Raw genomic sequence first — 13,883 nt, 5'->3', positions numbered from 1 at the left:
AAACAGAGAAAAAAGAATAGTAAAGTGAGAAACGAAAGAAAGAAGATGAATAAAAAGTAAAGTATAAACGAAATATAAAAAACAGGAAAGCACAGGGTATACAGATGGGGAGGAAAGAGATGTTGATCATAATAGTGTGTAACGGAATGGTACAAAAGGAATTTTTATAAATTTGTTAGCAAAAGGAACGAAAAAATAATGTACACCATTTGCTCTGTGATTCTCTAAAAATAAACCTAAAACATATGATCTGACACAGTATCATGAAAACTCCAAGAAGGAAACATTATAATACACAGAGAGATGAATCGGGTGAGTGAAAAAATAAATAAATATGAGTAAAAAATAAGTAAATAGAGTATATGACGTAAATAAATGAGTAAAACGAACACCAAAAATGTTACACATGAAAAGCAACATCACAAAGTCGAGGACGAAAAAACAAACATAAAACGAACAAATAATCAAAATTTTTCAGATGTGTGCAGCAGAGAACTGGGTCCGCTGGAAATAGGAGAGTTGGAAACACCGAAGGAAAGAAGATCGGCGCCAGTGGCAGCAGTGAGGTACCTGGCGGGTTCTAAATTCCAGGCAAACTCGCCAGAAGAGTCAGAGTACACGGAAAACTCGGACTACACAGACGCAAGGAGCGAAAATAGCGAAGATTTTGTGGACGCGTACAAAAGTGGGCGCTCGAAATACCAAGTGAAGAAGCATAGCAGAAGATACGGAGAGCTGAGACAGGAATCGCAGGACTCTGAGCAAGTAGGACACCACCAGCCGCAAAAAAGTAACTTCGCAAGAGAGTTTAAGCTCAAGTATGGCGCGAACGTGACGTCGAACCTGCAGTACTACCACACAGCCAGAGCAACGCAAGACACGTTCCTCCAAAACATGGACTATATCCATTCGCAGTTCACGAACTTTAACCCGAACTTCATCAACTTCAACTACGGACACTTCAGTTACCCGAACTACGGAGGACTGAAGAACAGGACGGGCGAGTACTACAGCGCACAAAACCCACCGATGTACACGTCGATTCACCACAGACCGATGCCAGAGTACGGCTACCAGAGGTCGGAAAACATGCTCCCACTAAATCATGATTACTACAGCAGGTACGACCCACAGTATATGAGGCCGCAGTGGAACTACAACCACATGTCGCAAGGATACATGAGAGGAGGGGAAAGCAGCAGGTCGTCGAACATGCTAGGAGACTACACGCCGAGATCACAAAACAGATGCCAGGACGCATCTCAGCAGTACCAGTGCACGAGGCACAGCTGCAACAGCAGCCACCACGATTCAAGCTACGACCACAAAAGAGGACAGTGCGAACACGGCCACCAGCACGACTCTCATGAGTACCACCACCACGCTTATAAGCGAGAGCACCGGGATAAGCACCGAGGAAACGACTACAGCCAGAGCGATTTGAACAGAAGAGACGAGGAGACGATGAAGCTAGCAATAGAGAACGCGGTCAAAAACGCATTTGACAGCTACATAAAGACGAATAAGCTTAAGGAAGGAGACGAAACGTGCTACACAGACCCCGCGCCTGCCATTTACGCATTTGAAAAGAGCGACGAGACGCTGACGAGCCACCATCAGGATCAGATGTACGGAGAAAGTTATTCAAAGAGGTACAGAGAGCAGTTTAAAGAGTATCTGAAGGAGCACGAGTACGGAGGGAACGAGCCCGTTATCGACAAGGATCACCACTACAGGAGGAGCACGGACTACGGCTACAGCGCAAAAGACCAGCATTATAACAGCAGTAACGGAAGATATTACGGTAACGATTACGATCTCCTTGGAAATAAGCAAACCTACTCACCGCTAAAAAACAAGGACACACCGTATAGCAAGGATGTGGAGCGCAACTACGTAAAGGAACAATACGAGGCCCAGGAAAGAAAGGAGGCGTCAGAGTACGAAAAGAAGGAAATATCTGCATTTGACATAACGAAGCTCAGAGATGAGATCCAGAAGGTGATGGACGACGTGGATTCGCTGACGAACAACGATATGAACGAATCAGATGTAAAGACATTTGCAAAGTACGAAGGAGAGAAGGCTGAGGGATATAAAAAGGAGAAGGAGGATCAGAGCATGAATAGAATGTACATGAGTCAGCTGACGGACTATAACGACCTGAGCGAAAACAAGTACGACCACGTGGACCTGTTCATGACGAAGTCGACGACGCTGTACGAAGTGCAATCGAGTAAGATGAAGGAGAGTCAGTCACTAGGAGATACAATTAGATACGGAACGGAGGAAGAGTGCGGAAAAGGCGAATCTGCGAGAAAGGAAATTGGAAGTAGGCAGGGGTCGAAGGGAATCTTTAAGCACGTGGACCTGTTCAACAACGACGAGGAGTCGCACGATGACCAGTACACGGAGGAAAGGATGACGAATAGAGACGACGAGGAAGACGAGGACTCGGCAGTGATGGGAGGAAGCACGTACGAAGTGGAGGCGACCATGGAGGCAACAGGCTACTACCAAGGAAGCGACTACCAGGACACGAGCTACTACCCGAGCTCGAGTTTTAACCTGAACACGTTCAACAGCTTCAGCTGCCTGAGAAGCAGCAGCTCGAAGATGGACATGAAGGACGACGAGGGAGAAGAAAACATTAACGGGACGACGCTGAGCACGAGTGACCTGATAGAGTCGAGAACGAACCTGCAAACCCACAACGACGAGTACGAGGGCGGTGACTCCCCCAGGAGTGAATCGGCGACTCGTAATCCCAAGCTTGTGGACGGCAATTGTAGCAGTGAATACAAAAAGAATAACTACGAAGGCATTAACAGTAGTCACCACAATAGCAAAGATTACGACGGTAATTACAGCGGTGACCACAATAGGAATGACTACGATGGTAGTAAAGGAATTAATGACACTGCTACAAGTCCCCCTAACAAGTATGGCGAAGCAGGTGGTAAATATGAGTTGATGAACCATTGGAATGGTGAACGCAATGCAAATGGCAATACTAATAACAGTAACGCTAATAATAGCAACAAAAACAATAGTAACAATAACTGTCTCCAAAATGACGGCAAGTACAAAGGTGGGAAGTGCGTCAGACCTCCAGAAGTGGACTCGGAAAGAGTAAGTGAAGAACAAGAAAACCCATTCCTGAAAAAAACAATAGTTAAGGAGGGAAAGGGAAAAGAAAATAAACTTGAATCGGAAAATAAAATAGAAAAGGCGGAAAATAGAGAGATCATGCTGAGTAAAACAGAGGAATCGGAGGAAGAAACGATGGAAACATACACACAAAATCGACCAAATAAATCTGAGAACACAAGTGGTCTCAGAGGAACTTACACAGGCCTATTTTATCAGAGCCAAACACAAAGCGGAAAAATAACCTCTGAACATCAAAAAAGTGAAAACGTAAAGAATAATTCAAATTATTCCACTGCAAAGTAAGCAGATAGAAATAGTAGATAAATAGATAGATAGAAAAGGTAGATAGAAGTCGATAAAGTAAGTTAGAAGAGTATTTAGGGTAGTATATAGAGTAGATATGAAACCATTGGCACAAAAAATGTGTAGAAGATCGCATCCTCGAAATATTGATGGTGTGTCGCACATCTGCTCCAGAATTGAGCAGCTGGAGGAATCCCTGAGAAGAATAGAGTCACACCTGAGAAGTAAACCGGAAGAAAAAAATGAAACACGAAAAAGCATAGAATTTAAACTGGAAGGCACGAAGGCGAAGCCGCCACCAGCAAATACACAAATGGATCAAGTGTCGGAACTGGAGCTGATGGAAGGCTACAAAGCGGCGTCAATGATCAAAAAGCTGCTGCACGTAAAGTCGATGGATTCACTGATCCCAGCATTTACAGCGTTCGTGAAGAACAGGATGGCGTAACACAGTCTTCCACATACCCCCTATATATATTATAATTTTGTACAAACTAAAATATATACTAGTTAAAATGAAAGCAGTGGTGAGAATAGTGAGGAAGCTGCCGGACGAGTCGTTAACATACACGAATTGCGTAAGTGAAGGCCGCACATCGGAAAACATGTAGGTATACGTGAACAGAGAGCTGTACGAAAATCTGAAGGCGGAATCGTTAATGGCGTACGCAACAATAGAAGGAATGGTATTTTGCGCAAGGTAGGTGGAAAGAGGAGTGGGAAAATGAAAAAACAGGTACCATCCAACGGCGACGGCAAAAGATGTGTTTATGAACAGCTGCGCAAGAGAATTGATAAAAGTGGCGGTGGGAGAGACTGTGACGGTGTCTGCGGAGTCGACCGGCCAGGGAGTTTACGGCCACCAAGGCGTAGCCTCGCTGTACCCGGCGGCAGATAGAATAGTGCTCCAAGTCTCACATTTCAGGCCTCAAAACAAGGGTAGGCGCAGCCAAATGAAAAATAACAACGTGTTTTTAGACCTTCCATTCATAGAGTTCGAGAAGCTGGAGCAAGTGGTGAAGAGTAATTTCCTGGAGCACGTGTTGCACGAAACGCAAACAATACCGATTCTCCTGGAAAAAACGCAGCTAAAACTGAAGTGAGTGACGGAGTTATATAGAATTGCGCAGAGTAAGTAAGCTGTTCTCAAACGTGAAGGACCCTCACTCGCTGAACCTGCTGATGAAGGCAAGGCTGGTGAAGGAGACGAAGCTGGAGTTCGGGTACAAAACGCTGGAGGGAGCGGAGCTGCAGATATCGGACACGCAGAGCATTTTTAAGCCGAACTTCAAGTTCGAGGAGCTGGGAATAGGAGGCCTGGACGACGAGTTCGCGGACATTTTCAGAAGAGCGTTCGCGTCGAGAATATACCCGCCCGAGATACTGAAGGAGCTGGGAATATCGCACGTAAAAGGTGCGTTTTCAGTGGCGGTGGATTAAAATGGTTAAATTAGGGTTGCTTTTATACGGGCCTCCGGGAACGGGAAAAACGCTGATAGCGAGGCAGATTTCAAAAGCACTAAATTGTTCAAAACTAAAGGTGCGAAAGTGTATAGATACAAAAAACGCAGCGCCATAAATAGCTTAAACAAAGTGCAGTAGATAACATAAACATAGTATATTAAACACACTGATTGATATTTAGACCGTTAACGGCCCTGAGGTGATGAGTAGATTCTTCGGGCAGTCGGAAGAGAACATAAGGAACCTGTTTCTCGACGCAGAAAACGAGTACGCAAGGTTGGGAGATAGGTCGGGACTGCACATAATCATATTCGACGAAATCGACTCGATATGCCAGAGAAGAGGGACGGACATGTCAGGAACAGTAAGTGTCCGAGATGCGGAGTTTAAAAAGGTAATGTAGGCCGCGAGAGATAGCATAGTGAATCAGCTGCTGTCGAAAATAGATGGAGTGGACTCACTAAACAACATACTGGTACTGAAATGAGATTGATGTATGAGTTTAGCTTATTGGAATGACGAACAGGCTCGACATGATAGACGAGGCGCTGCTGAGACCAGGAAGGTTCGAAGTGCACATAGAAGTGGGCCTGCCGGACGAGGACGGAAGGCAGCAAATACTCAAAATACACACGAGAGTTATGAGGGAGTCGAACAGGCTCTCGGAAGACGTGGACCTGGACTACGTGGTGAAGCAGACGAAGAATTACTCAGGAGCAGAGTTGGAGGTGAGTCGCAATCATTTGCCCTCCCGTGGTTATTTGAATAGCAACAGCTTAGGCACTTAGTTGACTAACATTAAGTTAGGCGGTTATTTCAGTAGCTAATACCTAGAGTAGCTGTACCCACTGTTGATTAGGGCCTGGTGAAGTGCGCAGTGAGTTACGCAATACAGAGGCACGTGGACGGAAGTGACCTGAGTAAACCGAAGAACATAGACCAAATAATAGTTAAACAAAGCGACTTTAACTCGGCGCTGGTGGAGGTGAAGCCTGCGTACGGAGTGGACTCAATGAACCTGAACATGTTCTCGAAGCACGGAATCATACCCTTCGGAAACAAGTTCCACCAGGTGCTGGAAACGTGCACGACGCTGGCGAAGCAGGTGTCAAGGTCAGAGAAGACGCCAGTGCTGTCAGTTCTGCTGCACGGAGCAGTAGGATGCGGAAAGTCGGCACTGGCAGCGCACGTAGCAAGCATGGCAGACTTTCCGTTTGTGAAAGTTATCTCGCCAGAGCTGTACATAGGGCTTTCGGTAAGTGCCAACACAGTGGCAAGATTAGGAATGTTAACAGTGCTAGCACTATTAGCATTAACAGCAATAGTAGTAGTAAAAGAAGCTAGGATAGAAAATGTGGACCGCAATGTGTAACTGACATTTAGGAATTGGCGAAAGTTAACGCGATCCACAAGGCATTCGACGACGCACACAAAACGCCACAGTCACTGATAATACTCGACAACATAGAAAGGCTTATCGACTACTCGCCGATAGGACCGAGGTTTAGCAACAACATACTGCAGAGTCTGCTGGTGCTGATAAAAAAGGCGCCTCAGCACGAAAGAAGAATATTCGTAATAGGAACGACCTCGGAAGAGGCGTTCATGGACATGGCGAATGTCACGGCGGCGTTCACAGTGTCGACGCAGGTGCCGCTGGTGACGGGGCCGAGTGAAATATATCAAGCACTGAGTGGAGTGAAGCTGCAAAATTTAAAGTTTAGCAAGGAGGAGATATACCTGGTAAGTTTAGTTAAGTCTGCTCTAAGTTACGGGGTGACGAGCGAAGGATGACATGAATGTAGGTGGCGAACTCGGGAAAAATACCAGAAATAGGGATCAAGCACCTGTTATTGGCATTGGAAATAGCGATCCAGAAGACAAAAGACCTAGGTAAGCGGTTTAAAGAAAAATGGTTGTCAGGGAGTACACACATCTCCAGTACCACATTCTTGGAAAGTCTGGAAGCCTGCGGATATTTTTAGTAAAACAGTAATGTACAATATTATAAATACACGTTAAATGTAAGCATTAAAGTGTAATATATGATGTTCGTGAGAAGTTTCAGAAGATTCGTGACCCATACGAGGTTCGACGAGAAGGTCAGGAACGAAGTAAGAAGGCAGAGTAAAATAAACGTAAGTGGGTAGAAAATGGAATAAAATGGTGATAGAAGTGTATATTTGGAGGAGTCTTGGCGCTGGGAGCAGGAGCAGGATGCGTAGTATGGATGAGGTCGCCAAGCTGCCCACTCTACGACGGAATGTTGTATGTGCTGAGGAAATGGGTAGACCCGGAACTAACACACAATTTCAGCGTCTTAACTGCGAAATTGGGGCTGTTTCCTGTAGACTATTCAGTTGATCCGCCCGTCCTGTACAACAACATCAATAACGTGACGGTGTTTAATCCAATAGGTGTGGAACTTTAAAATAAGCGGTAAATTATTCAGGAATGGCGGCGGGATACGATAAGGACTGCGCAGTGCCATACCAGCTGCTTAGACTGGGATTCGGATTCGTAGAAGTGGGATCGGTGTTACCGAAGCCACAGCCAGGGAACCCGAAACCGAGGTTCTTTAGACTACATAACAACGAGGCACTCATAAACTCGTTTGGATTCAACAGGTACAAAACACACAAAGGATTGGTGATGCATATTTGTAGTCTGGGAGTGGACGCGGCAGTGGAAAACATGAAGAGGTCAAGAGTGAAACAGCAAAAGGACCCACTGACAAAGGATTCGTTAATAGGAATAAGCATAGGTAAGATTGTGGAAATGAATGGAGAAACTTAGGGAAAAACACGAATGGAGATATTTTGAGTGACGTTGTTTGCTGCATAAGGAAAATAGGAGCATACGCAGACTACGTGGCAGTGAACGTGAGCTCGCCGAACACGCCGAACCTGAGAGATAACCAAAGAAGAGAGCCACTGATAAAGCTAGTGGAAACGTCAAAAGAAGCGTTGAATGAGCTAGATAAAAGAGTGGCCTCGGGAGATGTATCATACATTAATACGACAAAAACGAAGCCGCTGCTGTTATTTAAAATATCTGTAAGTTTAGACGCATTTAAGGAATAATTATTTTACAGCCGGACATGACCAAGGAAGAAATGGAGGACGTCGCAGAAATAGTAAGTAAATTAGAGTTAATAAGACGATGTAGGCGCTGAAGCACAGGCTGGACGGACTAATAGTGACAAATACAACAGTACGGTTAATGCATTGTGATCAAAAACTTTGTAGGTGTCGAGGCCAGAAGAGATAAAGGAGGAGCTGGAGAAGATAGGAAACCCAGGGGGAGGGCTGAGCGGAAAGCCGTTAAAGGAGTTGTCCAAAAGAGCAGTGTTTGAGATGTATAAGATGACAAGTGGCAAGGTCCCAATAATAGCAGTAAGTGGAAGTGTAAGCAACGGCGCGTAGTGCGGAGGAATATCGACAGCCGACGATGCGCTGGAAATGATAGAAGCAGGAGCATCAGCATGTCAAATATTCACAGCATTGGTTAGAAATCAATATTGAAATCAATAAAATAAACAGGTGTACAAGGGCCCGGGGCTTCCAAGCGCGATGAAAAAGAATTTGGCAAGCCTGTTGCAGAAAAAAGGTACGACCGTGAAGGATTGACCAAAATGCACATTTAGGATACAAAAGCATAAGAGAGGCGATCGGAGCAGCTCACATGAAAAAATAATGGGAACCGAAGTGAGGAATTCCCGAATTTGTAATGGAATTGTGTAATTAGAGCATTACACATCACTACAAACACATGCCATTGAGTAGTCTTTGAAAATGAGTAATTTAAATTAAAATGTATATTAACTAAAGTTTAAATGTAAAATAGTTAATTAAATTGTATTATAGTTAAACTTTTGTGTAAAATAGTATGTCTACCTTTAGGGGTGTAATAATGCCCTTAAATTAAATGAAGAGTGATGTATTCCTGTAAAATAGTTATTAAAAGTAAGTGAAATGGTAATTTAAATGTAACCGCGTGTTTAAAAAATAGATGTGTAAAATATAGAAGTAACTAGAAATGGGTATAGTTGAAGTTTGGGAACGTCGTAAAAGTTCATCAGAATATAGCATATATGAATCGAGTTTGGATAGCAGCTACGAAGAATCGGAAAAGGATTCAGACTATGAGAGAAGATATAAGTCGATAGACCTGTTTGATAATGAGTTGTCGAGAAAATATAGAGATGACTCAGATGTTGAGGTATGCAAGTATGCTAACACCAAATATATAGGAGAGGAGATTAAAAGGAGACGATGCTGAAGAAAAGAAGGAAGATGAAGGAACAAATCTTGAAACGGAGTACTCTGATGAGCAGGAATCGGAAACCGATGTGTTTGAGTACGCTAACGAATGGGAGCGGCTACAATACATAAGAGCATACGGAAGGATAGCGAACGATGCGTTTTACAACTTCGACATAGTGCCGAGGACGTGGCTGAGCGTGTTTTACATATCGTCAGTGCACAACATGGAAAATGTGCCTCAAAATTATTTCTACTCTATCAAGGTGGGTCACGTGAACCCGCACGCAAGCTCAAGCTTCCCGGAAATGAAGATGTACACACCACTGTATAGCCTGAAGGAGGGAGAGAGATACACGTTCACGGTGCCAAGTAAGTTAGTATGGAGTCAATAGTGTGTAGTTTTCCTCTGGAAGAGAAAGAAGTTGACGATACCGTACGGAGAGTTTAAAAACTATATTGTCAAGATAGACATGTGGAAAAAGCACAAGTTCACGCTGAACACACTGCACGCGACGCAAACGTTGACGTTTTTTGACATAATAAACAACAAGTCGAGCTTCACAATGTCGCTGAACATGACGGTGCCGAAGATAAAGGAGGGAGAGAAGGAGAAGAATGCAATAACTGAGGAGTCAGAAAACAATATACCACTGCACAAGTTGAACGTAGTGATGCTGTTGGAGGAGATATTTGACTTTTTGTTCGTTTTCGAGAACTGGTGGTTCACGAAGAACGCAAACGTGTCGGACGCGGCAGTAAACGCGCCGAAAACGATAAAAATATCAATGCAGACGTCAATGGGAGGCAGGTGGGTGACGAAAACGGCAATGATGTCGTACGACGACTACTGGGCCAGTCCAGGGCACTTTACATTCACAGGGACGTTTCGACAGTTGAAGATTTCGTACTTCACAGTGAAGGTGTACAGCGTGACGAAGAAGTTCTGGAGAAAGTCAGTGACGCTCCTGGGAACGTGCGTAATGTCGCTGAAGTCAGTAAGAGAGTATCCCTTGGTGAGAGGAATAGTCAAGAAGCTGGCAATTGGAACGCAGAATATGCAAATAGGGACGATCCAGGGGAACATCAGGTGCTCGCACAAGAGCGCGGGGCTGCAGCATGCAGACTATGTGAAGAAGAGGCTGGTGCAGCCAATATCAGGCTCGGCGCTCCTGACGCACCTCGACAAGAGTTGCCAGTACCTGGTGATAAGGCTGCTGAGATGCGAAAACTTGCCGGCAACGAACACGGACACGTACTCGTCGGACCCGCTGGTGAAGGTGAAGTGGGATGGAATCGTAAACTTCACGTGCACAATGGAGTCGACTACGAGTCCAGTGTATAACCAGAACATGTACTTCCCGATACACCTGGTGGACACCTCGGAGCTGGTGATCCCGCCGCTCGTAAAATACAGCCTGCCGATGGACTTGGCGTCAAAAGGCCCTGTGATAATGGAGGTCTGGGACAGCGAAGACACGTCCAGTGAGTTCCTGGGAGCAGTGGAGGTCCCACTGTACAGGTTGTTCAACGAGGGCTACATAGATTCGAGAAGCCTGGTGGACGGAATATACACAGAGCCATCGAAGCAGCCCCTGGGAAACAAGGACGCAGGGGACCAGAACGACTTCGTAACATACTCAGGGTTCTCAAACGACATAGACAAGAGGTACGAGACGAAGGTATACTCAGACACGCTGACCCTGACGGGATACACAGTGCCTCATAGAGGAGCTAAGCCCTCTATCACTTTTGAAATGTACATATTGCCGCCAATGCCAATTGACCTGAAGATCCCAAACGATAAAAAGAGGCAGATAAAGTCGGATACCTATAGGGACCTGAGAAGGCGCTGGGACAGAGAGTTTGACCTGTGGCAGAAGATGTACAGAGACCAGACGCTGTCGAACTTCCCGCACAGAAGGTTCCTGAGCACGACGGCCAACAACGCGCTTTCGAGCGATGTGTTCCCATCTGAGGTGATACTACTGTCGCGTTTTGTGACGCCGATACAAGTGTCGTCAGTGTTGAGGCCTCCAGGGCACCTGCTGCACTGGATATCCAATTTCGGGTTGAAGGACGACTCAGTGGAGCGACTGGGAGACTTGGCGAAGATAGAATCGTGGCAGCACCCGTCCAGGTTCCTGACGACGAGGAAGGGCGGACTTCACGACAGAACGCTGCTGCTGTGCAGCTGTTTGCTGGGTCTGGGCTACGACGCATACGTGTGCAAGGGGACCGTCAAGGGCGGAATGGTGGAGCACTGCTGGGTGATGACAAGACACTCGGACTCCACAGTGTCCTTTTGGGAAACGGGAAACAAGAAGATAACGCACCTGCCAAAAAGGTGGAACATGGCGAGCTACGAAGCAAACATGTACGAGGACGTTAACGAGGCGAAGGCGCCATTGTTGGAAAATTACCAGGCCGTAACGTTTCAGCCCTCCTCGGACATGCAAAGGTTCCAGCAGGCAAACCAGAATACACACGAGCTGACGAAGTTTGAAATGTACGGAAGTAACTACGTGCCTGACCAGAAGGTGGATCTCAAGGCGCTGATGCACCGTCAAGACGAAGTGGACTTCGACACGTCGGCGATAACGGAGAACCTGAACAAGCTGTTATACGAAAACCCGCAGAAGAAACTGGAATTTGGGTCAACAGTAAAGAAAATAAGGCCTCGAGAGGTAAGATTCACCCAAACAGATAAGCAATATCAAATATTGATACTAACGTGATATTATAGGACTTGTTGATACCAAATGAGACATTGGTACCATTGCCTTATTCATCAATAGAAACGGTTTTTAATAATAAGCAGCTTTGGGGAAATATACAAAACCACCATCCATCGTGTATATTGTACGATTTAGAAGATCCGTCGCAGTGGAAACCGTTTCTGAAAGTGCCTTTGGAAAATGAGTTTCTGTCAAACATACAAGTAACAGAGCCACCATCAGACTATACATGGTAAGTCATTGTAAACAACGTACATGTGTATCATACACATAATGCTCACATTTATTATTTACACCGTTTACATACAATAATTATTTACACGCTTGCTCTATATATAATTGAATGATTTTAATATAGCCATGAGACTGCCAGGGATATAGTCAATGAAGTGGGCGACATGATAGAGTTGATGAGGGCACAGAGAGGGTTGAGGTGTTCGATTTCAAAGGATTTGCAAATGCACGAGCATCTGGACAAGTTTTTAGAAGTGATGGAGTTTAGACAGAAGCTAGACCCACAATTTGACCCGGGAATGCCACCAAACCTCCTGGGATGGAGTAACAGGAAGAAGCTGAAGAGGATGATAAAGAATGAAAAGGGCCAGATGATGCTCAACGAAATGCAAAAATCGGCACTGTTAGAATACGAGGATTCTGAACCATCAACAGAGGCATCGGCAACAAAGTCGGAAAAGGCTGTGGAAAAGGAAGGTGATGAGGAGGATCAACAACCATATCCAGAGGATGGAGAAGAAAATAAACAGGAAGAACAGGGTTTAGACACCCAAGAACAAAAACAGGAGCAACCGGATCAACAAGGAGTAGTGGAACAAGATGGAGTTGAAGGGGTGGACGATCAGCCCGAAGTTGAAAAAAAGGAGGAACCAGTAAGAAACAAAAAATCTTCACGAAGAAGGTCTAGGAGTGGAAGAAGACACAGAAGGCACGAGAAAAAATCGAAGCCGCTGGATAAAATCGCATTTGATAACCCAAAACACAGCTGTAGTGTGATTAGTGCACTGAAGAGATGTAGCATAACCCCGAAGGGAATAAAAATTAAGGTAAAGAGGCAAAGCAAGCACGTGAAGATCCCCAAATGTAAAGGCAAGATCGTCCCAAGTTACTGCGCAGCATTTGAGGATGTGGTACAGCTGGAGGTCCCTGATGTTAAACTGTACTCAAAGTTCAGTCCATTGAGTGTGCCATCAAGTCCAGGGCTTTCCAGAACTCCAATGTCAGACATGTCAAAATTCAGTGAGAAGTGTGAGGCCAGGACGCAGTTCTCAGAGATAATAAGAGCAGTAACGCACAGAATGAACCCACCTATGGAAAACAGAGCGCCTGTGTCAAACAGAATAAGAATGAAGGTGGAGAAGAGGAACCTGAAGCTGATAAATAAAATGAATCAGCCTGCGTACGTGATAAAGGGCAGGAAGAGCGTGCTGAGTGGCATAATATCCAGGGTGAAAAAGGTCATACCGGACCTGTACAGAATACCGGGCTTCATGGACGACATGCAGAAGGTGATACCGAGGCCTGAGTACTACAGCGAGTACGTGTACTCAAACTACGCAATACCGCAAGAGTTCAAGGTCTTCGAAAAGAAGGAGACTTCGAGCTGGTACTGGTACTACGAAAACGAGGCGAGGCACTACGCGTGGCAGAAGAGGCTGCCTGTGATGGCGAACCACACGTTCATAGGAATACCAATCCACTTCTGCACGAGCGACGTCAACGAAATAATGAACCTGCTGTGCTCAGACCGGAGGTTCAAAAGGTTCCTGGTGAACAAGGTCGACGACTCAGTGTTCGTGATCTACGCGAGGGTGTTTCCTCTGGTGGGAAACATACTGTCCACCTGGGTGTTCATAGGCTGCCACATCCCGTGGCGAATATAGACCACAAGGCGAATGTGCATCACTACAATCCATAACAGCCTTAAACCACAAATAATGTATCATAT

At 45.4% G+C, this 13,883-nt stretch overlaps 4 protein-coding genes across 4 annotated transcripts; all 4 read left to right on the top strand.

The window, feature by feature from the left end:
* Positions 1–263: 263 nt before the first annotated feature.
* Positions 264–3,904, top strand: TOT_020000159 (conserved hypothetical protein; the record flags this gene model as incomplete). The annotated part of the gene is made up of 6 exons (XM_009691893.1): positions 264–312; positions 479–1,639; positions 1,988–2,731; positions 2,852–3,022; positions 3,227–3,452; positions 3,583–3,904. 6 exons carry the CDS (start codon positions 264–266, stop codon positions 3,902–3,904), a joined length of 2,673 nt encoding a protein of 890 aa, XP_009690188.1.
* A 67-nt stretch (positions 3,905–3,971) lies between these two features.
* On the top strand, positions 3,972–6,905 carry TOT_020000158 (N-ethylmaleimide-sensitive factor; the record flags this gene model as incomplete). The annotated part of the gene is made up of 11 exons (XM_009691892.1): positions 3,972–4,034; positions 4,068–4,156; positions 4,193–4,555; positions 4,587–4,870; positions 4,911–4,996; positions 5,102–5,314; positions 5,351–5,395; positions 5,427–5,648; positions 5,780–6,175; positions 6,304–6,663; positions 6,726–6,905. The coding sequence occupies 11 exons, from the start codon at positions 3,972–3,974 to the stop codon at positions 6,903–6,905; spliced, it is 2,301 nt and encodes a 766-aa protein (XP_009690187.1).
* A 60-nt stretch (positions 6,906–6,965) lies between these two features.
* TOT_020000157 (dihydroorotate dehydrogenase, mitochondrial precursor) lies at positions 6,966–8,616 on the top strand (the record flags this gene model as incomplete). The annotated part of the gene is made up of 11 exons (XM_009691891.1): positions 6,966–7,058; positions 7,094–7,337; positions 7,373–7,547; positions 7,587–7,684; positions 7,717–7,976; positions 8,015–8,056; positions 8,089–8,133; positions 8,169–8,315; positions 8,346–8,426; positions 8,463–8,529; positions 8,567–8,616. The coding sequence occupies 11 exons, from the start codon at positions 6,966–6,968 to the stop codon at positions 8,614–8,616; spliced, it is 1,302 nt and encodes a 433-aa protein (XP_009690186.1).
* A 342-nt stretch (positions 8,617–8,958) lies between these two features.
* TOT_020000156 (uncharacterized protein) lies at positions 8,959–13,818 on the top strand (the record flags this gene model as incomplete). Its single annotated transcript, XM_009691890.1, has 5 exons — positions 8,959–9,141; positions 9,173–9,554; positions 9,585–11,869; positions 11,929–12,152; positions 12,279–13,818. The coding sequence occupies 5 exons, from the start codon at positions 8,959–8,961 to the stop codon at positions 13,816–13,818; spliced, it is 4,614 nt and encodes a 1,537-aa protein (XP_009690185.1).
* Between the last annotated feature and the right edge of the window lie 65 nt (positions 13,819–13,883).

The sequence above is a fragment of the Theileria orientalis genome, chromosome 2 (assembly GCF_000740895.1).
Source record: "Theileria orientalis strain Shintoku DNA, chromosome 2, complete genome".
Taxonomy (NCBI): Eukaryota; Apicomplexa; class Aconoidasida; order Piroplasmida; family Theileriidae; genus Theileria; species Theileria orientalis.
Note: the sequence above shows the minus strand (reverse complement) of the source record. Positions and strands in the feature narration are given on the sequence as shown.